The sequence below is a fragment of the Phasianus colchicus genome, chromosome 5, assembly GCF_987193195.1.
Source record: "Phasianus colchicus chromosome 5, bPhaCol1.hap1.1, whole genome shotgun sequence".
NCBI lineage: Eukaryota > Metazoa > Chordata > Aves > Galliformes > Phasianidae > Phasianus > Phasianus colchicus.
In genome coordinates this window covers 51,414,075-51,437,038 of record NC_143440.1, presented here as the reverse complement: position 1 = coordinate 51,437,038, position 22,964 = coordinate 51,414,075, and the positions used below count along the sequence as shown (strand labels likewise).

At 43.3% G+C, this 22,964-nt stretch overlaps 1 protein-coding gene across 4 annotated transcripts in view; it reads left to right on the top strand.

The window, feature by feature from the left end:
• Nucleotides 1–22,964, top strand: part of LOC116228826 (uncharacterized) — a 35,186-nt gene that overhangs the window by 4,083 nt on the left and 8,139 nt on the right. For 2 of the 4 annotated variants that reach the window (XM_090141681.1, XM_090141683.1), the window contains exons 2-10: nucleotides 11,765–11,878; nucleotides 12,718–13,013; nucleotides 14,036–14,630; nucleotides 15,440–15,538; nucleotides 16,077–16,185; nucleotides 19,410–19,484; nucleotides 20,367–20,467; nucleotides 21,346–21,438; nucleotides 22,570–22,702. In XM_090141681.1, the coding sequence (XP_089997807.1) occupies nucleotides 12,746–13,013; nucleotides 14,036–14,630; nucleotides 15,440–15,538; nucleotides 16,077–16,185; nucleotides 19,410–19,484; nucleotides 20,367–20,467; nucleotides 21,346–21,438; nucleotides 22,570–22,702 (1,473 nt within the window). In that variant the 5' untranslated portion in view covers nucleotides 11,765–11,878; nucleotides 12,718–12,745. Of the gene's footprint in view, nucleotides 1–5,845; nucleotides 7,448–11,764; nucleotides 11,879–12,717; nucleotides 13,014–14,035; nucleotides 14,631–15,439; nucleotides 15,539–16,076; nucleotides 16,186–19,409; nucleotides 19,485–20,366; nucleotides 20,468–21,345; nucleotides 21,439–22,569; nucleotides 22,703–22,964 lie in introns of those variants that run through there. The other 2 variants (XM_090141682.1, XM_090141679.1) reach the window with 2 other exon arrangements.

The window sequence follows — 22,964 nt, the reverse complement described above, 5'->3', positions numbered from 1 at the left end:
GGAAATTCAGAGCTTTAATTTTGAACTTGGCATTGCAGACATCCTGGTAATAGAAATAGCTACCTGATTCCCCTTGCTTTCATTCCAAACACCACGTAGTTCTTCTAAGTCCCTGTCTTGACGGTGAAGAGAAAGGGCTGATGCTGCTGTTTGGGGAAAACGTGGTCAAATAGTAACTGTTGATGTTGATTTCTGGAATCTAATAGTGAAAAATATCAGAAGCTCGTCTTCTCTTTTATTAATTAAGAAGGAAAAGTGGAAAGATGTCTGTGGAAAGATGTATTTTGTTTAGAGCAAAATCCAGTGGGAGGAGGACAAAATGAACTGTGGACCCTGGAAGAGAACATAATTTCATTATCTGTAAGCCTTTGTGAGGAGTCAGGCTTCACAAACAGGAAAGGATCAGGACAAACTCAAATTGTTCATTACAGCTAGCTGCACTCTTGTAGTGTGATGGGAAATGTTGTTTAGTGCCAGTGTAAATGTCACTGGAGGTAACAGTAGGGAGGTATGAGGATAGTTCAAAATTAGGGATATAATTTTGTGGACAGTGTTGGTGGTAGACAGATGGCTGGACTAGATGATCTTTGAGAACTTTTCCAACCTTGTTAATTCTATGAAAATTAGCATGACTTTTGTTTCCAAGGAAGAAAGTAGTTTTGAATGCTTGTGGATGAATGATCTAACATTTAATGCAAGAAGGCTCAATGATTGGTACCTGCCTCTGCAAATCACTGCAGAGCAAGATGCCAGCCCTTGGACTGCCATGTCCCTGGTGTTCCTGCCATGGAAGCTTCCCATCTGAGTGGCTGCTCATGCTAAAATGACCTGGAGAGTTCTAAAGAGGTATACACAGAAATTTCCTAGTTCCAAACATGCCATAACCTTTTCTGTACTGTATTACTTTAGGCTGATGAAGAGGCACTGAAATATGGTGGTCACGTAGATGCAGGTGCTTATTATGGTTACAGCATGTAAACAAGCTACATGTGAACAAAGGCCAGTGGACAGGACTGCATAGTCTTGATATTTTAATTAGCTGTTTTCCTGATGATGAAAACATGTTTGAGATGATTCAGGTGACAGGAAGACCTTAAGGTGTAAATAGGCTTCAAAAGCAAGAGCTGACTCAGAATGTTTTAGTTTATAATCAAAAAGCAACAAAGCTCAGGGAGGGTTGTGATGATTTTAATTCAGTCAAGCTATATGGAGTGAAAGCAGTGACAAAAAATAAAACAAAGGCAAATTCTCACGCATAAGAACAGGGGGAAAAAAAAAAAAGAAAGAAAGATGGTAGTAATGAATATAAAGCAATTGCCAAAAGTGCAAAAGGTCAGTAAGGCAAACCAAACCAAAAGACCTGCAAATAAGTGTTTGGTCCGTGGAATTAGGAGCAGCAAGGGTAATGGTCAAAGTATGTTAGATTAGCAAAGGATCTGAGAAATGATAACATTTCCAAATACCATCACCAGATGGGAACTATCAATAGACATTTCAGTACTGCAGGGAAAAAAAACCCCAAATCAAAAGTGTTAAATAAAACTTTCTATTTCTTAATGAGAGAAAAATTGTGAACTCACAGAGTCATATAATCATTAAGGGTGGACAAGACCTCTAAGCTCACCGAGTCCAACCCAAACCCATCCCACCATGCTTACTGACACGTCCCTCAGTGCCACATCTCCATGGTTCTTGAACACCTCCAAGGACAGTGACTTCCCCACCTCCCTGGGCAGCTGTGCCAATGCATTAAAAAAAAGCCGGGGAACAGAGGCATATAGCAGTGCACTAAAATCCTCTCCATCTAACAGCAGTTCAGGATATGCTAAATAATGCCTGCTAAAGCCAGATGCCTTAAATTAGCAATACTAATAGATTACATCAGCAATTTTAGGAAGACTAACCAGGTTTCCCAGCTGTTGAGCCAGGCATTTTAAATACTTTGAGACACTTGTAAATTGTGCAGAGCTGGAGAATCATTTTTAAAAGTATTAACAGGACACTGGGGTAATTTCGTGATTGATCTCAAATGCAGCAGACAGCCGATACAGACTTGATTAATAAAGAACTCAAGAGAACATGATAGAAGCAGTGCCAATTAATATGGGATTGCAAGGTTGGATGGTAAAGCAATCAGTAGATTGGCACAAAAGACCTCCAATTTCTGCTCCATCTCCTTGTCTCTCGCTGCCTGCATCCCTGCCTTGCCTTTCACAGCCTCTCAGTGCACTTGTCTGGTTTGCTTTGCTCATGCTGCATGTGCTTTGTTGCAGAGCCTGCTAAGGCGTGTGAACTGCAAGGCCTCCTGATCTAGTCTGACTTTGCCTTTTAAAAAGAGGCCAGAGATCTCAGCAACAAACCCAAAGAACTAAAACAGCAAACCACCCCAAATATGACAGACAGGAAAACATACAGTGGATCTTTCAATGCTTTCATAAATAAAAGTCAGACAATCACATGGCTTTCTAAAAATAACACCCATAGTGAGCGTTCCAGTAGGAATAATACTGACCCAGTTTGCATGTTAGCTGCATGCAAAAAATAAGATGGTGAGGGAAACCAAACTGCCTCGTGATATTTGCAACTGTTGAACCAGATCTGATTGGAGAGGTGCTTAATTAGATGTTACATTCTCATCTCCACGGCTCCTCTGGGGGTCTCAGGGAAGGAGGGGAGGGGGTGGCTGCTGACAGGTCGGCCCGCCTGATGCTGCTGCTTTCCCTTAACATATCCACTATTTTCCTACTCTCTCATGATGAGCAATACATGAATTTCTGAGTCTGAACGGCCTCAGTGCCGGAAAAGACTTTCATTCAGGCAGAGAATCTAGGTCAGCTGTTCGTAAGAACAGATCAAGCCCTCACTGAGCAGAGCGGACGGGCCTTCAGCAGGACCCGCTTGGTTTCCTGGCTGCTTTTGTGCACAAGCAGCCCCTTACACTGACAGGCGTTTTGTGCACAGCAGCTCTAGCTTCCAGTCAGCAGGCTAGATGCAGGCAGGGCTGATTCAGTGCACCACAGTGGAAAATCAATAGTATGAAATATTAATTGTTATATTAAAAAAAAAATAATCTAAGATGAGGCACTCAGTAATAAAGATCTGTACCTGTGTCCAAGAGGATCTGGCTTGTGATATAATACATTACAAGGACTGGGATTAAATTTGGTCTCTGATCCTGCACCTATAAATAACTGCTTTTACATATGGCATCTAATTACTCAATTGTATATGCAGATTAGATAGTCATTTATATGCTGTCATCAGTGACAGCAACTAATAGCACTAGCAGTTATTTCCAGGCTCATATGGGAATGCCAAAGGTTTTAAATATCAGTTGGTACCTGCTACACATACCAATATCTCTTCCCATCTCTTCCCTTCAAATACGTTAGAATAAATATCACAAGGTATATCTGTTTCCCAGAAGAAGTTGTACTGCTCTATTATGCTATGTATTTTGTGTATGAATACAGTCCAGGTTGGAATTCTGATACATGTGTATTATGTCTGTTCTGAAACAGTGAAGCAGGAAGAAACAAGATGTTAATATGCTTTTTCTCATCATGGTAGTACATGCAAAGGTGGGAGGCAACTGAATTCGTGAAGGATTCATGTCCCACTTGCCTCTGTGCAAAGTGTGATCAAAACTGCTGTTTTGATCCAGAAGATATCTTACAGCTCTTTGGTTTTCCCTTTGCATAGATCTAAATGGTTATACCCAGGGCTAGGTTAGTAGGAACCAGGTCTAGGGCCCTGTTCATCTTCTTCTCCCCACCAACAAATCAGTGCCATCTTCTTTTTCCCAATGTAAAACAGCTTCTGAGCATGAAAGTTTATGTTTTGCTGGCGTTTTGTCCACCGTAGTCATGTTTAACTGTGAACAGCGTGGTAACAGCCAAGGACACCATAGTGAGCATGTAACCACTGTTGGGCCTGGAACCTCAACATTAAAAACTTATGCAGAAAATACCACTAAAATAATGTTTATTAAAGCAAATGAGCTCCATACAGCTGCCTTAAAATGCAATGGTTTTGTGCTGCATCAAGATCAGATACATTAATTCTTCTTGCAATTTGCACAACTTTCAGATGTCAAAGGCTCTGAGATATTTATTGTTAATTGTTATGTCGCTATGGAGCACATAAACACCACTCTAGCTTGACTTCCTGCTCACCAGACAGATGGGCTAACAGGCTGAATTTTTTCTTTGAAATTAAAGGAAATAGCCGTGTCCTTTGTTGGAATGCGGCCTTGATTCTGTTAATTCACTGAATTTCAGATGTCCAATAACATGTGCTGGAGATCTAAGGCCACAGCGTTACAGATTACGTTTCTTCAGGATAGATTAAAAACGCTGATTCTTTTCAAAATGGTCTTGATAATTTAGAAACATCCTTGCAGCTTATCTAACTGTGCTTCCTTGAGGATCCCTGCAGCAAGCAACGGATGCCGGTGGTGCTCTTGCAGTGAGTGCTGCTCATGTGGGTTCGTGTTTCTGGATCTTTATATAGCACTCTCTCTGCTTTGCCGAGAAGTAAGAAGCACAGAAGGATGGGATATGTTCTGGCATTGGCAGTATCACAAATGCCTTTCCCTTCCCTTTCCTGAGCCTGTATCTCCTGCCCCTTCCTGTCCCCAAAGTCTTGCCCACCCCTTGTTGTGTCCATATTTCTTTCTTTCCTGTGGGAGGAGAAGGGGTCAGAAAAAGTTGAAGACTTGACAGAGCCTCCACCTCATGTAGCAATGCTGAATTTTCTAATGCCATGTCTCTAAATGCTTTTCTGTTTTTGGAAGGAACACTGTGGTGCAGTGTAAATGTTTTATCACAGTGCATTTGGGAGGCCTGCTTTATTCAGCTTGAACTCACGCTGATGAAAATTTAATGCTTCTCTTTGTGCTCATGCAGACTTCCTCCACAGTGTATTTTACTGAAATGATTTCAGAGGATGATTAGCTCTCTCTTAGGACCCTCATAGGCTTCTGCTGCTGTTGCAAACCTATTGCTATATCTTGCTTAAGTTCAGTAGCATGGAGCTGAGAGAAGAGATTGCAGAAATCTTTTAGAACCGACCTTTTTGCAATATGACATGCTGTCTTATTTGATATGATGAGCTAGTAGATAAACTAGCTCTGTGCCCAGTGTGGGATAGGAATGGAATTCCTATACAGACTACCCAGAAGGGGAAATGAGAAATGCTAGATGCTGAGCATCTCTGACAATGTGAAAATCAAACAACTCCTTTGGCAAGACAGAGACTTCCATATTCTGCAGTCAGTGCAGGTGTGTGGGGTGTTCCTGCCTCTGTAGCCAGAGATTCCTGATGAATGATACATTTGTGAAGGATGGTGGAAGAGATGGCTGAGATTTGATCTTGAGTTAAGATGAAGTTGTGCACAGCTCCTGTGTGACAGGTCTGTTCAGGAAACCAGTCTGTAGTTATGATTTTTAGCCTCCAGATGGTGTTTAACAGATGTGCCTGTGGAGCTGTGTCAGTGTAGTGTAGGTGAAACACTGGAGACTGGAAATAATAGAATCACTGGCCTCTTGTGGCAGCAGGAAAAACAGGCGAATGAGTTTGGAGTGTGGAAAGTGAATGTTCAGTCCCAAATCTCTGCACATGCTACTCCACACAGGGCTGTGGGTGAGCGGGAAGTTTTCTGCAAAATTGAACCTAAATTATTCAGTGCTGGCATGAATCTGTGGATCTATGAAAAAATGCAGAGGAAGCCTGTCAATCAAAGCCAAAAAAAAAAAAAAGATTCAAAGAAAATCATTTTAGGCTTGCCTCTGTCCAAATGGAGGTGGAATATTCATACTCCTAACTTCTAAAAAGAGAAACACCTCTGGATAAAATCATGGAACATCTTGAAAAGAGACATGGTGGCTGCAATGATGCATTCTTTATCACACTAGCAAACAATATTCATAATTTATGTTTTAAGAAAGCCCTTTCCAAGTAGCATTTAAGTGGTAGTTCTCCTGTACCAGACCTGGGCCCTTTCTTGGATAGAAAGACTCTTTGGTTGGCTCTTAGGATACACTTTTCTGAGGCTTGATGGCTGTGGCTGGTCTTCTGGGATACAATCAGGCTAATAGCAGTGCAGAGGCTTCTGTAACAGAGGCATTTTTTTTAAGTGTCATCACAAGACCTTTCAGGACTTGGGCTTTCCAAGTGCTGGAGTAACAAGGGTGGACTCTGAGTAATAGGAGATAAGGAGAGAAATGACTCCTGTGGGTATTTCCCCTTCATGGTTTCCTGATGCTGTCTCAGGCAGAGAGGCTGGGTTGCCAGTCCTTCAAACCTCTCCTCAGGCTGCAGTTGGGCACGTGGTGTATATAGCATGTACTGTCTATATGTATGGAGCTGTCTGTTGGCAATGGCGTGGCTGAGATCTTCTGGGTAAGGACTAAGGGAGTAAATAAAGGAGATGTTGCTGTGAGAGTCTACTATAGACCACCCAGCCAGGATGATGACACCAATGAATTATTCTTTAGGGAACTAAGAGAGACATCTAGATCTACTGCACTTGTGCTTATAGGGGACTTCAACCCCTTAAGGGGGACTTGCCAGATGTTACTGGGAGCACCACACAGCTGACACAAATGGGTCCAGGAAATTCCTAAAGCACTTTGATGACAACTTCCTGGTAAAGGAACTAAGGGAGCCAACAAGGAAAGGTGCCCTCCTAGATCTGTTGCTTGTGAGCACCTGGAAGTGGCAATTGGTGTCTGTCTTGGCCACACTGACCATAAAGTGATTGAATTTAATATCTTTAATGGTAGGAGAAAAACTGACACCAAAACCTCAACAATGGATATGGGGAGAGCAGATTTTAGTCTGTTCAGGAATCAGTAAGGTCCCCTGGGAAGTTGCTTTTGAAGGCATTTCTGCCAGTGCTGGTCACTTTCTAAATATCATCATCTGAGAGCACAGGAGTCTGCAATTCCTAAATGCTGAAAGTCATGCAGGTGGGGCAGAATGTTGGCTTGGCTGAACAGGGATCTTCTTCTTGAGCTCAGGTGGAACAAGCAAGTATATGGCTGCTGGGAGCAAGGTGATAACTTGTTCTGTGTCATCTATGGAGAAACTCAGAGAAATTGGGAAATAGTCCTCAAATGCTTACAGGAACTTCATTGCCTGAATCCCATGCATGCTGGCCAAGCACAGACTGAAGTGTTTGTGCCCTTCAGCCTGATGCCGGCGCTGGCCTTTTCTGACCAGATCTGCTGGCCCTCTCCTTTCCCCGTGTCCCTGCAGGTGTTGGTGCCACTCTAAGGGCGACAGCCTTCTGTCTTTCCACGCCAGTAATGCAAAACCAGCCACTGGCCTCTGCACAGAGCTGTGAAGGAACATGGAAACTGCATCATGCTCCTCCCTGTACCTGCTATTTCTGCACAGCCAAATATAACCAAACTGCAAACAGAGCCTGAATGTCTGTCTTAGGGTAAGAAAGCTAGCAAGTTTGCTTTGAAATGTTCTGTTATCTCAGCATTTGTTTGAACATGGGCACTCATTTCATGGTCTGAAGGAACAAACTGTTTTTAACCCAGCACTTATTGTATGCTATGCATAAATCTTTCTACTTCTTTCACTTAAGAAAAGCAGAAGGAAGTTGCAATCACTGCAGTGTTTTCACTCTTTGCTGGAGGTCTGTGAGGAAAAATCAGGGATATGAGAATTCCCAGCTTGGTACCAGGTTCTTTACAGAAAAGGAAACTAGCACTTCTGGAAGTATTGCTTTATTCTTCTTTTGCTGTGTGCATTGGGTATTATTAATGCAGAGATTTTTAGGGTCCTAATCCTATTGCTATGCTTTCTATAGTTCATCTTTAAAATTTGGAGGATTGTGTGATTTATTATTTGTCAAAAGGGGAAACATCTTCCTTAAAATAATGCTTGTTTTATTCTAATAAAAAATAGAATGAGGCAAAATTCCCAGGAATTAGGTAAAAATGTTTCAAAAGCACTGCAAATGAGGTTACTAATTAAGTGAAAATTGAGGTCAGTTTGGAATCAAGTCTCCATCATAATGAGTAAAATACAGGCAGTGCAAACTGTACCTCAAAAGTGTTTTATTTCAGTGCTATGGGCAGAAGAAAGAGCTGTTTTCAGTTCTCTGGGTTGAACTTATTTTCAGGTCCTTAGTGTTTTTTCTTATGAGCACAAAACTGCTGGGACCATCTAGCTTTCCTGTTTGCCTGTCCATCTGTCTCCACCCCGACAAAATAAATACATCTAATTTCAGTCCAGTCTGAAGCTGGAGAGAATCTGAAACTGACTTCTGAAAAACGTGATGAAAATCAGTGGCTGAGCTGGGAAGAGAAATGCGGGTGGATGCCCTCAGTAAGAGAAAGGAAGAAGCTCTTCTGCTTCCTTGGGGTACCCCAAACCTCAGAGGAAGAGGGGGGTCCAGCCTATGGGAAGGAGGCGCTGCAGAAAGCAGCTTTGTTCAATCTGTTGCTATGGAGAAGGTTGCTTGTATTAAATATTTCTGTTGCTTCGTTTACTTGAGCATACATACAAGTTAGCCAGAGAGTAAACAGGGAATGCAGTGAGCAATTGAGTCAAGGAAACCATGGCTGTGTACCTTCAGATGGAGCTGCTGGTGGAATCTCTGATGTCTTGTAAAGGCTGAGTTCACGCTGTGCTTTGGTCCTTAGCAGGAGCAGTAAGGGTACCTCCTTAGCCATGCATTGTCAAGAAGGGTGTAAAGGTGTGCTAGTTGTGCCAGCCACTCTCTCATCAGGTTTGTTAAACTCAGTGTACCCACAGAAGCACATCTGAGTAAGGGATCAAATAAACGCAGGTGCAAACTATGGCTGTATAATCTCATTTCTTTAGGAAATAGAGTTATCCTTAGGAGGTAATAAATATAGGCTTTTCAAAGGCTAATCAACAGCTAATTTTGCATAATTAATAAAGCCGGCTCTTGCCCCAGACTATGATGGCAATACCAGCTGCAGTGTCAAACTAGAGGGGAGCTTTTTCTTTGTTTCTCTCCCCCCACAAAGCCTAACTTGCTTACAGAGCTGGCTGACTGTTCTTTTGTTGCTGATGAAATCAAAGATGCAGTGTGTGGGGGGTGGAGCACACTGTCAGGCTACAGCAGCTTCAGAAAGTGCTTTTGCATGAATTTATGCCCTATGGAGCCACCACATTTCTGTGCCATGGTTTTATGATCGCCATTAATATTCTTTTCTGCCAGTATTAATGTCTTCAATTCAGAATGGTGGACAGTACCAGCATATTCTGGAAACAAATGGATGAAAACAATTGGATCTCTTTCTCTCTCTCTCTCTGAGATCTGCAGATCCAGCTCGCTTGTTAGGACTCAAGTGTACTTTATATAACAGATGCTACTGAGCACAAAGTTTCCATTGTATATGCCTCATTGTGGTCATGTGGAATCCTTACAAAGCGAGCAGGAGCATCATTACATTGCTTGGAGTAGGATATGAATGTAATTGGACTCTTGCAAAGCAATTTCACTTGAAGTGCTAATAGCCTGACTTCATCTGATCAGCATTTAGATCAAACACCCATTGTTCAAGTCAGGCACACAGTCCACTTATTATGAGGAAGTTGTATCAATATAGGCAAAAACAATGGGAAGCAGCAAGATAAGGAGCTGAGTCAACAGAGAAACTGTGTAAGTTTATCTGAGATATTCACTTGTTTAGGGAAGGCTCCTGAAGACAAAAGAGTTACAGATCTTCCAAGATAGAAAGACAGTCTCACTAATGTGGGCTTTTCCAGGAGCTCCACACAAAGGGGGGAAATCCAGAATGCTGGGGATGTTTCCAGAGGACAAATGTGTCCTCTTTAACAGTGAATAATGCAAGGGGAAGGGCAGGAGAATGATCCCTCTAGAGTGTGTCATGCTGTGGACAAATAGGGGCACTGAGCACCTGCAAAGAGTGGAAGTGTTGGATTTTGAGGAAGAAGAAGGTCATTTGGTGCACCTGACAAAGGAGGTACTGTGCTAGTTACACTGCTGTGTCCTTGTGGTTTACTCTTCCTCTCCTTTCTGCTTTGAAGGACTTCCCTTGGGTGGGCAGTGTAGGTGCCCATGAAATAGAGAATGAAGGTGTAAGTGAAATGCAGAGTGCCTGGATTCCCTTGTCAAAAGTGATTGTTTTGAACAGCAAGCAATTTCTGTGCATTATATTAACAATTAGTGAAAGACCTCTTGTTCCAGTGTCACCTTGACAAGTTTCAGCTGCTCTGCTGTACATGTACAGCTTCCCCAAGGCTCTGCTTGTCTAGGCATAAGACCATTCATGGGAGCACTGCAGTGAGGACATTACTAAAAGTTTAGGTTGCACATCCCGATCTTTTGGCTGCAGAACTTCATCCTGAGCAGTAAAATAGCATTAGAGACAGAGGTGAGATATCTGTGCACCCTGCATATGCTGCTAAGGCACACAGACCCAGAAAAGCAAGCTGCCTGTTGGCAGCTCCTTGGTAGCTTCTCCTCTCCTGATACAGTGCTTTCCTGCTCAGCAACACCATTCTTCAACCCTTGCTCAAATAGGATACCCCAAGAACACTCTCATCTTGGGGCTATCAGCTGTGAAGCTTGGAGTAAGAGGTCTTCCCAGCCCCACTAAGTCCATCCATCTCTGCTCAGTAACTCACCATTTTCCACAGGCTCATTTTTGAAAGAAATTTTTCAAAATTTTTTTTCATTCCCTTGAAAGAAATGGGAAAACAGTGCCCCAGTTTATGGCATGATCTGCAATTGTACTGTATTCAGCATTTGTGTACTGCAGAGAATCATGCCTGCAGGACTGGCACTTTGACATTCAATTTCCTTCTATAAAGAAGTTAAAGGCAATGATTTTTGTTAGAGCTGGTCCTGTTGGAAAATGCCAATGAAGTTGAAAATAAAAACATTGTGTTGGAATTTTCATGGGAAAATATTGCTGAAGGGTTTCAGCATGCTTGGAATGCTTCTCTTCTGTACTAGCACTGATTCTGTCTTGTATTAGTATATATTGCAGCTCTAGCATTCCAAAGAAAATATTTTAACTTTATCAAAATAAAGTTAAATAAATAAATAGAGATCAAAATGGAAAATGTCAAATTGGAATGTAGATAAAACTCCCAGTTTTTGACTGCTCCACAATCAGGGAAACACAGCATTTTGCAACCTTGATATTTCCTACTGGCAACACTTCAAATATATGACCGCTACAGGATTTTCTGTTTATTCTTCTAAATGAAATGCATTTGTTTCCTCCTTGCTAATGTTACTAATGACTCTGTGATAACATGCTGCTGGAATTAAGTGCTGAGTAAAAGAGCCATAATATTTACTTGGTTTCCAAGTAGAAAACTAGTAGAACTTTACAGTCATGAAAATGTAGAAAATCTTGGAAGAAGCTGCAGATGTTAAACCCAGAAGGACAGCTGCATATGTTCTGATTCATCTGGATGCTCTGTGAAAAATATAGCCCTTAAATTCATACCCTCCAAAAATCGTTCTTGAGTAGTGTTTGGTTTTCATTAAAAACTGCTTGTACTAGCTAAGACAAGACTCTGTCCTTAGTTAATGAAAATCCTCAAGTTCTCAATTCCATTTTTAGAATCATGGAATGGAAAAATAAAACCAATTTGCAATGATCTAGCAAACAGAGTGTGGTAAGGATAGCATTTCAGCTTATAGCGAAGTGTATTGTCTTTCATGCAGCAGTGCTGAGGCTTTTAAAAATCTGTTTTGAACATGAACTCCTGGAGTTAAATGACCTTCTCCTTGCAGGAATTTGTTCTGAGGATTATGGATCGGAACCTCCAACAGCTCAGGACCTGGCAATACGAACCTTGTAGTGAGTGGGCATAAATCTGCTTTGTCTTCCTGCAGATTGCTGTAATGGTATGCAAGTTATATCATAGAGTCATCAAGGTTAGAAAAGACTTCTAAAGCCACCCAGTCCAACCCCAACCCATCCCCACCATGCCCACTGACCACATCCCTCAGTACCACATCTCCACAGTTCTTGAATGCTTCCCTGGGCAGCCCATGCCACTGCATTACCTCTCCTTCTGAGAAGTTTTTCCTAATATCCACCCTGAAAGTTATATATGTGTATATATTGAAATAAACAACTGTGTGTGCAGTTGGTGGAAGTTTCAGATCTCTCTCATCTCCTCCAAATAGCGTTGCTAAAACAAGAATATCATCACATCTCCTCTATGGGTTTGCATCCCTCTTGGCTAACACTGGGCTTTCTGAGGTGGGAAGATCCTGGCTCCAGTGTGAGGAGGGATCTCCTCACTACAGAGCAACTCAGGCACATGCCTGTGGTGTGTGTGAAATGTGATGCATGCCTCATAGAAACTATTAGTAATAAACTTTATGAAACTGATAAGGTTGTCGTTGGAACCACTGCAGCATGCAGGGGTATTTTAATCATTCAGAAAAGGGTGAAAATTCCACTGGCTTTTCCCCATTGTTTGTGGTTAAATTGTGTATGGGTTTTTTGACATCATTTTCCCAGAGCAGAGAGATTACATAATAGGGCTGGCAGCTGGCAGCCTGTAAACATTTCCTCAGCACTGTCAGGAAACAGGTTACATTTCTTAGAAATCAAGTGGAGATTGTAACCGCCCAGAAAAAATTAGTGGATAAATGACTTCCCTGGGAAATCAACGCTAAACTTGTCCCTGAAGCATCACCGTGCATAGAAGAGTTTTAACGTCTTGTTCTGACAGTATTTTCAGTATCCAGCTCATCTGGGTCATGAAGAAGATAAAGAGTTCCTGTGGAGCCTTCATGGGAAGAGGCCACAAGCAGCAGAAAGGGGCTGAGGAGAATGCAAAGATGCTTCCCAAGGCCAAGGAGAGAGAAAAGCAGGAAAAAAACTGGGCAGGAAAACTGAAAAGCTTGGTAGAGGTTGTTCCCAGCAGGAAAAAGGCAGCTGCAAAGAAGGATAAAAGCAAAAATGAGGCGGGAAATTTGCTGGTGATGGAAACAAATAGGAAAAAAGAGGACGGAGAAAGGCCTGCAGGTAACCTTGAAACTCTCTCTCCCCAGTCCCAGACCTTCTCAGCCTCCTCCAGACCTATAAACTTGTTTTTGTTACTTTCTGGAACAGGGCCTTTAAGTTTTCCTCCTCACCATCCTTCACCTAATTGATTGTCCTTTATGAGCTGTACGTTCTGTGAATGTTCTGTGACTCACTTTCCCTTAGCCTCATACACATTTCTTTTTGCTGCTCTTATTTTATCTCTACAAAGACTCCTGATATATCTTGTAAAAAAAGGATGATGTACGTTTGACTTATACCCTGTAGGGTGTGACTGTGCTGCTCTTCCACAGAGTTGTGCATGGATTAACTGGATGAAGGAAACCTTTCCTATTTGCTGTATGTATTGAGGCAGGAGGAGTGCAGCTCGCCCATTGCTTTGCTGGAGAACCTTGCATTAACCTTTCCCCATTTTGTGTCATGTTCTTCCCTTCAGTCCTGTTTGATTTAATCCTAACTCCACAGAGGAGTTGTTTCATAGAGGAAAATTAGGATACATGCAAAAAAAACAATTAAAGCATATACTCTTTCATTTTTCACTTGACACACACCAAAAGCAGCTTCCTGAATTGATTCCAGTGATTGCAGTGCTTTGTCCTGCTAGGCTTTCTGTGCAGAAGACAGAGGATTCCTACTAGGCTCGACTTTGAGCTTTATGCTCTTTCAGATGTTCTTTCTGTAATTCCTTTGCTCCATAAAAAAGGTACTTTCCTTAGTGAAGAGTTATCACGAATAAACCTGTATTGCCCACAAGAGCAGGTCTGCTGGGATGACCATGACGAGTTGCTGCAGACAGTCAGCAGCTCCGTGAGCCTGAAGGAGAAAGAAAGAGACAAAAAGGAAAGAACTTGAAAGTGAGAGCTGCTTGTGCTGAACCTGGTGAAGTCCTTTTGAGTAGAGTGAGGATTTTTGGGGTAGCCATAAACTCCATACTTCAATAAGTGGGTATTAAAGCGATGAAGGTGTGAACATGTATCAAGCTGAGTTATTATTCTCTATTGCAGAGGAAATCATCTGTGGATTCATTGAGCAAGGAAAGTTTTCTCAAGCTTGCCATTATATTTCTCGTCTGGAGCAGCCTGGAAGTGATGGTGTGGGAGACTCTGAGTCACTTTACACTCTTCTGGCTGAACGAATGTGGTCTGCTGTGAGAAAAGCACTCGATGGGAGTGATGGGATGCTCCTGCAGCCATTGCAGTCAGTGGGTGAATCACTGAACTGGCAGAAGCAGAAGAAAGAGGAGTGGCTTAGCAGTGAGCAAGGGATGGAACCTGCTTCCACCTGGCATCCAAACTTCTGGGAAAAAGATCTGGAGAAAGAACTAACACAGTACTGTACAGCCCAGATTCCCCACTTTATTCCCACTGGTGACACAGATGATACTGCACTAAAACAGCATCTGAATCAGCTGGAAACAACATTCCTCCTCAGCCTGAAGCACAGAAGTGGTGCCTTCAAGGAGGCAGGACTGCTCATCCCCTACAGCCGGTGCTGCCATGCCTCTTTGTTCTCTCACCTTTCCACCCTCACTGACAGTGAGCACTGTACCTACAGCCAAGGGCTCTTAGTTTATGAATGGTGCCTAAAAGCATATAAAAGGTATGTCTAGAGAACATCCTGTGGACTACTGTTGTCTGCTTCTCCCACTCACTGCTTATCTGGCTTGCAAATTGACAAATTGTTTCCATATTTCCTTCATTAGCTTTCGGGCCATGGGAAAAAATATAGCAGATAATTGAATTCCTACCCAAGTTTGGGAGAACAGGTGTGGCTTGCCCCATGATCTGAAGAGCAGCATACCAGGACCCAGTGTGAATTCAAAGCCTTGCCCTGAGAATGCTTTGTAGCTGTCATTGAAGCCTGAACATACTTTGCTTTCTTGCGATTTGTGTATGGTGATGGTAGATGATATGTTTGATTCTCTGTAATCATGTTTAACTTTGCTACTAAATAGCATTAGTCTAAAATCATAATCACGGAATGGATTGGGTTGGAAGGGTCCTTAAAGCCCCCTCAGTTCCAAATACCTGCTGTGGGCTGGCTGACCCCCAGCAGCTGAGGCTGCCCAGGGCCCCATCCAACCCGGCCTTGGTCATCTTCAGGGATGGGGCGTGCACAGAATCTATTTATGTTCTACTCATTTTCAGAACTTTTGTCTTATTTGGTTGCTTCCATGCAAGTCTAGAGCTTCTCTGTTCTTTTTATAATTGCACTCATAATGATCAGCTGCTAATCAGTTCCTCAGCTGGGCTCCTGAACAGGGAGGATGTGTGATGGGTCACATCAGTGCATGCTGTCCTCACACATATGGGAGATGTGAGGTCAGGATGTATCCCTCCTGCTGCTGCTTGTTCTTCAGTAAGATTATTGGATTGCTGAAATTAGAAGTTCTGCTTTTCTTCTTTCAGAAAAGTGCAGCCTGTGACTATGTTATCAGAAGATAATGAAGAAAGTGAAAATGAGAGTAGGAGAGATGCCAGACTGACTTCAGGGAAAAAAAAAAAATCGTAACTGTTTGAATTTTCTCTGAACACAACTGCAAACTTAGTAAATGCTCATGTGGAGATGCACTTGTCCTGGTATACAGGTGCTTTCTCTTATAGGCCTGTTTCCATTTAGATGGAGCATATGACACTGGTGCAATTGTGCATATACAGAAGTGGGTTTGTGTAACTGTGCCCAAGCCCGAGAAAGAATGCAGAAGTAGGAGAGGAAAAGGGAGAGGGAAATCAAAGAATCATGGAATCATTAATGTTGAAAAAGATCACTAAGATTTTCCTGTCCAACCATCAGCCCATCCCCACCTGCCCACTAATGGAGAGCAAGAAGTGTAATTGGGCTGCAAGTGCAGAAAGGAAGAAAATAAAAAAATAATAGTCAGGAAAAGGACATGAAAAGGATGATTGGACACGCCGGGGCTGTGCCAGTATTGTGAGCACTGCTGGGTGTTTGCTGCACGCCCTGTGAGCCCCCAGTGTAGTGCAGGGGGTGCCAGGTGGGAGGGGGTACCAGATGGCTGCTGGAGCTCTTGTCTTCTGCATGCAGGGGAAGTGGGACGTGGTTGGAACCCAGGCAGAGCTCCCAGCACCCTGATGTGCAGAGTCTCACGTGGATTATTCTGAAAACAGAAGAAAAGTTACTTGCAGTCACCCAGGTAAGGAATCAGTTATTGAGGGATGCTTGATTTGCCCTTTCACAGCCCTCTCCAGCCTTCTGGATTGACACTGCTGAGGCTATAATGAAGTTTACTTCCAGACCCCAGCACAAGGAAACACACAGTTGGTGCAAAGCCCTTCTGTAAGGCCTGAGCAGGGCAGCCTGCCTTGCAGTCCTCTGCTCAAGGACTGCAGCACCTCTTCTCTTCCCAACTCTCCCCCTTTGAGGAGTGCTGCCTAGGCATGTGGAATATCAGTAAAGCAAAGAAGATGTATCATAGCAGTGGGAAGTCCCAGAAGAAACCACAATGTTAGGAAAACTCAGCCTGACCTTTTGGATTCAGCTAATGCCCAAATGAAAGACCAGAAGTTACCACCCTCCTCTTCCCTCTCACTTTCCCTCTATACCTTCTCCCCCTCCCCATGAGCATATTTTTGCATCACCCTAGGGAAGGTACTCTAAATTGCAGTTTTCCTTAATTGCCATTCCCCCACGAGCCCTAGGGTAGTCATAAACATGGGGGCAGAAGCACCTGCTGGTGACAGGATCCTTTAACCCTACTGATTTCAGTGTTTGAATCTGAGCCTCTTCATGGGCTCATCATCCTAAATCTTCCACCCTGGGGAAGACCATGTGATCCTAAGGGCTTATTTGAGTACTTATTTCAACAAAGGAAATGACTACAGTCAGGGTAGTGCTAGTGAAGTTATTTCAGAGCATGACACTGAGTCACTGACAAACTCTCAGAGCCACTAACAGTGAAGGAGAATCGAATTTTTTATTTTTTTCCCCTAATGTTATGACTGGGGGAAGCTCTGTAAGCATGGGCATTCTGCCTTCTGGGCACACCATCCACTGAGCAGGCTCACCTAGATCTGGCAGTGGCTATAAATACTTGTGTGATGCTCCAAGCTGACTGCATTTTTTGCAGGTCTTACAAGTCTGCCCAGAGAGGTGGTGGATGCCCCATCCCTGGAGACAGCCAAGATCAGGCTGGATGGGGCTCTGAGCACTTGATGGAGCTGTGGGTGTCCCTGCTCATTGCAGGGTGTTGGACTGGATGTCCTTCCAATTCAAACAATTTTATGCCTCTATTATTGTGAATTATCTCTCGGTGATCATAATATGTAACTGTGACTGTAAGTCATACAGCTCTGGTTTTGCCACTTCAGTGGATGACTTTATATTTCTCAATGAGAAGAGACAGAACAGAATAAGCAATAGCCTGCTTCACTCATCACCTAGTTTTGTCATGGAGAGTGCCAGCTTCACATCTGTGCAAGCTCAAAGCATTTTCAAAAGAAGTGAGTGATGAGAGCTGTGACCACATCAGAGGGGACTGCAAACTCAAATGTCACATGGGGTTCAAAGCAGCTTCCAAATGTCATTGTGGAGAACATGGTCAGCTCTGGTTATGGGCAGTGGTACTTCAGCACTGACACGTCCAGGGGAAGGGGCCTTTCTTTGTGCCTTTTGAGGTTGAGAAGTTGGTGAGCTGGTAATTATGGTGTCATTGATGTGGTTGTTGGATCATCCCTGTCCTTGCTGCATCGGGACATTTGACATGAGTGCAGGACAAAACTTGCAGTGAGAAATTAGGATTAATTCTGTTACTGAGAGGTGGGAAATGAACTTTCTTCTGCCCCCTGCTTCTGTGATCTCAGCTCAAAACTGACTCTTTGTCCAAAGCCAGTGATGGCAAGACCAGATGGGCATTCCTGGACAAAAGGGCTTACAACTATCTGAAGTGACTTGGCTCTGTATCTTCTCTTCCTCCCCATATTTTCTCAAGTAGACAAAAGAAGAACTGAGAAGTGAATGTGCTTTGTAAAATTTGGGCTGAGTTGCTGCTGCTGCCTAAGTGAACAAGGCTCTCAACAGCCTTGTTTGCCTGCGCTGTGCACTCCCTCCTGCACTGAACATCTCAGCCAATTTTGACTGTATTTATTAAGTAGGTGCAGGTCTCGAGGTTGTTAAATTCTCACGTGCTTTAAAACAGGAGTTGGACAGATGAGAGAGGAGCAGGAGGAAGCCGGAGGTTATTTCTGGCTCTGCTTGTTACATCAGAAACTGGTGCTCTGTCAGTGCGTGGGGTGCTGGTGTCACTGCAAGGGCTACAGAGGGCAGGCTCACATCACCTGGTTCAGAGCAACCAGGTGCACTGGCCCAACAAGTTACTGCCCTGCAGCAAGTAGCTGTGTGCTTTGTCCCACTGTGTTGGTTAAAGTTACTTTGCAGCTGGGGCGGGCCAGAGATGTTGGTGCAGCTCAGCTTGGATCTGTTATCTCAGCACATCCTGCTCACACAATTGCTTGCAGTCAGGTGATGGCACTCTGAAAGGATTTTTTTCTTGGACTGTTTATAACCGCTTGTTTGCCTTTGTTTAACACTTTTAAGTGAATGTGGCAGAGCAGTTTTGGATACGCTTTTGATGAAATTCTTAAGTGACAGCCATGAATTTTGTAATTCATCAGCCGGAAGTGAACAAAAACAAAAATGGAAGATCAGGCTTTACATTCTTTCTATTTCTTTGGTGAAAGATGCAGAAATGAATGAATAACTAAGCCAGGCTTTTGAATTTAAAGCTTCTATAAAGGTCAGATCATGTTTTAAGCAACAAGCCCTTTCTCTACAGTGTCAGTTTTGTTTTTATAGTCAATTGAAAATAGCACAAGCCAGCCAAGCCTTTGGAAATTTCCCATCACACCGCCTCATGGGGCTCATCTTGCTGTGACAGTAGCTCTAAACACAAACCCGACTCTTTTGGTACTCACATGTCCCTGGCATGAGCGAGGGAATGCTTTTCATTAGAGCTGGCTGGTTTACGTGGTGCTGGTTGGAGCGAGGAAGGGTGGAAAATCTCAGCTACAGTTGCTGGCAGGCTGTGTGCTTAAGTGTTGTTTTGCTGTGTGGGCACCTTCACTGGAGCTAAGCTAGCTAGGGGAGGCTGCAGATAACCGGAGCTGACACGGAGATGAAAGGATGCTGCAAATCTTTTAAACTCAAGCAAACAATGTAGAACAAAACAGGACAATGTTATTAGGTCAGCTGGAAAACTGCCAGGCTTTGGGTTAAATGAGATGGCCAAAAAAAACAGAGGCAGAAATTCATCTAATCCAAACGCATAATGAAAGGCTGGCAAACCTAACTCATTACAAATGCCATCACATCTCAACTGTTCTTTCTTTATTATAATAACTTTTTATTTTTTTTATTTTTTAGAAGGAAGTAGGGAAAGTCCTGAATGAAGCCTTTAATATTCGGGAAACCCCTTGCACAGATGCTGCAATCATTCAGGTAAACTGGGGAAGAAGTTGAAAAGCTCACATCCTTTGGGGTAGTTGCATTGTTGTATGCATCTACGTAGCTAATTGAAGAAATCCGGTTTTGCATGTTTGGGGCCCAAAAAGCAAGTGTTACAAGCTTGCAAGTCAGCTGCCACATTTTAACTGCTTCTTTTGGCCCTCACATCTGCTTTTCTCCTGAGTGTTTGGATCAAAACCTGCAAAAGCATTGAAATAAATCCTGGGGATTACACCTGGCAGAAGCTAGATAGAGGACAGCTGATAGGGCTCTCACATCAGCTGAGATGCTGTAGATATGGTGGTCCTATCTCCAACATCTGGCCATGTCTCAGCCCTGAGGGTTTGGCTGTGTTGTGTACACAACTGGTTTGAGTGTTCTGTGGTAGGTGATGAAGAGACCAGATAAAACAGCAACCCTCACGAAATTGTCATTTCCTCAATTTTCTTAAGCTGACTCCCTAAAGATGAAATAGAAAATGAGCTCCATGCTTTGGAAACGCATCAGCTGTGGATTCTTGGCACTTTGGTGTGGTGTGTTTTATCTTGTCCCTTCTGGTGAACTTTCACATCTGTTCTGAGCAGTGGAAAAACCCACTGATGAGTGTCACCCTTTGTGTCTTGCTAACTCTTCCCAGAGCATTGAGAGAGCACAGCACATGAGTCTGCCTGTCTCCTTTTTTTCTATCTGCCTCCCTCCCCCTTGCAAGCTTTTGTTTCCATAGAGCAACTAATGGGCAGCATTAAGTTGCCACCAGCTCAAGTCTGCCAAAGGTGGGCTGGGTTTTAGCTCTCTGGCACAGCCTGCCTGCTTGTAGGCACCTGAGCTGTATTTCTGTTCACTGCATAAAGAAAAAAATGGCTTTGAAATCCTCAGATGTTAACAGAGAAGACAAAAGCAGCCCAGCACATCAGTGAGAACCTAAGGGAGAAGGTGGAAGCTGTATGCCTGGAGGAGTACCTGAGCTTCCTGGGCAGGTAAGGAGGATGCTATTTTCCCTGTTGGCATGTCCTCAGTGCTCAGCAGAATGAAATCCTGGTGGAGCCACTGGCAATCCTGTTTTCAGATCCTAACCACAGCCAGAAAGAGAGGCAGCTTCATGGCTGATGGCCAGGATTGCTTCTTCCTGCCCTGCCTGTGCTTCCCATGCTTGGTGCTGCCTCCTGGCTCCCCGTATGGTAAGAGCTCTGCTCTGCTGTGCTTCTTGGTGGATGATGAATATTGTGTCCTCGTCTTTTGTCGTCTCAGCATTTCTTCAGACTCCCTTCATCTGCACTTTGACTCTAGGCGCCCTCCCTTTGTATCCTGCACAGCAGAAAATGCCAGTGCTGCTGGTGGAAGATGAAGTAATTCAGAAAGAGATACAACTTAAGATCCTTGGCTTCTCACAATTTGAGATCCTTTCCTTCTCACATTATAAAAGGAAGGAAGTTCCTGTAATACACAATTGTTCAGGAGCCACTTGTGAGACTGAGGCCATGATGAAACGGTCAATAGACCTTGTGGGTTGTTTGTGCATGCCAAGGCTTTTAGTGTTCTGCAACTCATCAGCAAAGCCAGAAGCAAGAGTTGCAGAAGCAGCAGCAATGATAAAATGAACCTCCTGCCTCTTAGAAGTGGCACCCAGGCAGCTCAAGGTCTGTCCCCATCCATTGCTGTGCTCTCCCTCCTCACCATCTGGGCAGGACAGAGACCATCTTTGCCTTGCTCTAGGTCCTCTTTCAGAGAGTGAAATTACACACACTCAAAATACAAACAATCACGGAGTATTTCTTCCTTTTGCTGCTAGGGTTACACTGTCAGATCTGTTACAGAACACAGCAGCTTAAAAATATGTCACCCTGTTTTGATTTAGCTATGAAAACAAAGTAAGAAGTGTTCTCCAGAATGATGGCTTCCACGGGATCTCCAGCAGCTTGCAAATCATTGAGAACTTCAGCATTCTCAGGTAAGGAATCAGACCCTGGTGGCATCCAAAGTGAAATGAACTTTCTACTTTCTGATTTTCTTCTAACTCTGCTGAGGAGTTGGCTTTGCCTCCAGCTGAATGTGGAGTTCCTTGCACACCACGTGGTGAATGTTAAGCATGGAAGGAGCTGGCTGTGGCCTTTATCCTGGCCAACCCTGCTGTGTGTTGATTTGTGGTTCCCTTCTCTGACCTGATTATCCCTCATTAGGAAAATTCCATAAATGTTGCACTGAGATGCATGTGCTTATGTACTTCAAGGTAAGCCCACGCTCAAGTGCTTTGCTGAATGAAACCCTGTTGAGCATGCCAGGATTTTCCTGAGGCTGTTTGGAAGGAAGGAAGCAATAAAGCACAGACGGGTGGGGGAGGCTTTTTGCACCTCCAGACTAATTTCAGAAGTATTTGCAGCAATAGAGAAAATTGCTTCTGTTCTTTCTGTGTAAAAGTATCTGAGAATCTCCACAGTCAGCAAAATGCTCAAATCCACCTTATGCACAGCACTTATTTGACACTGGAAACTTGCATTGAGCCTGTAGCTGTTTTGCTTGTTGTATGTGTATGTTGCTACTGCTGGATCCTAAACTGAATACTTATGAGACTCTTTTATGTAATTCTTTACAGTGGTACTAAAAATGGAGTTACACATTGAGCTTTTCCAGAAAGTAAAATGTCTGGTTTCAAACCAGTGATCATTTTAACTGGGTTTTACTATCTTGAAGACTGTTCTGATGGAATACAATTGTTCACTTTGTATTTGTGAAGTGTCAGAGACTCACAGAACGTTCACCAAGCCTCCATTTGTCAAGGCCTCATAATGCCTTCTCATTTTTGGAAATACTAGCTTCTTCAATCATCTAAGCTCACTGGGTTCAAGTGGCATTTGTGTGTGTTTGAGCTTACATGTCCTTGTGACAACATCTTAATAAGAGCTGTCCAAAAGATGGGAGCACTGATGTGGGTGACTGAGGCCCTGTGGTAACCCTGCACCTGAGCATGTGTCTATTCAAGTGTCCAGGCAGTCATGTCAGCTGCAGGGGGAAGAGCTTTGATATGAGAGAATACCCTGATTTGATCTGATCAATTTTTATGTCCTTTTTTGTTTTTATGCAGAACTATCTGGTATAAGTTAACGTACCTTTGTAGTGCCAGCACTGATCAGAATGATAAGATGAAAAGATTTATAGACAGGATGGAAGATGAGATTACGGAGCATTTTCTGAAGACAGTCACTTCTGAAGTCAAGGTATTGGAGACCCATGTTAATACTGAATACTTTCATGATGTCAGGCAGGCACCCACTTCAGTGAGTATAATAATACTTGGTATTGTGTTAGAAATAAGTATCCTGTACCACCTCTGGGGACCCAGACCCCAAGAACTGAGCTCCACTGGAGTGGAATGCTCTACATTCTTTGCAGTTGGGTATCTTCATTTGGCAGTGATAATTCACAAAATCCAAGATGGTGGTGGGTAATCAGGAATTAGACCCAGAGAAGCTGTGGATG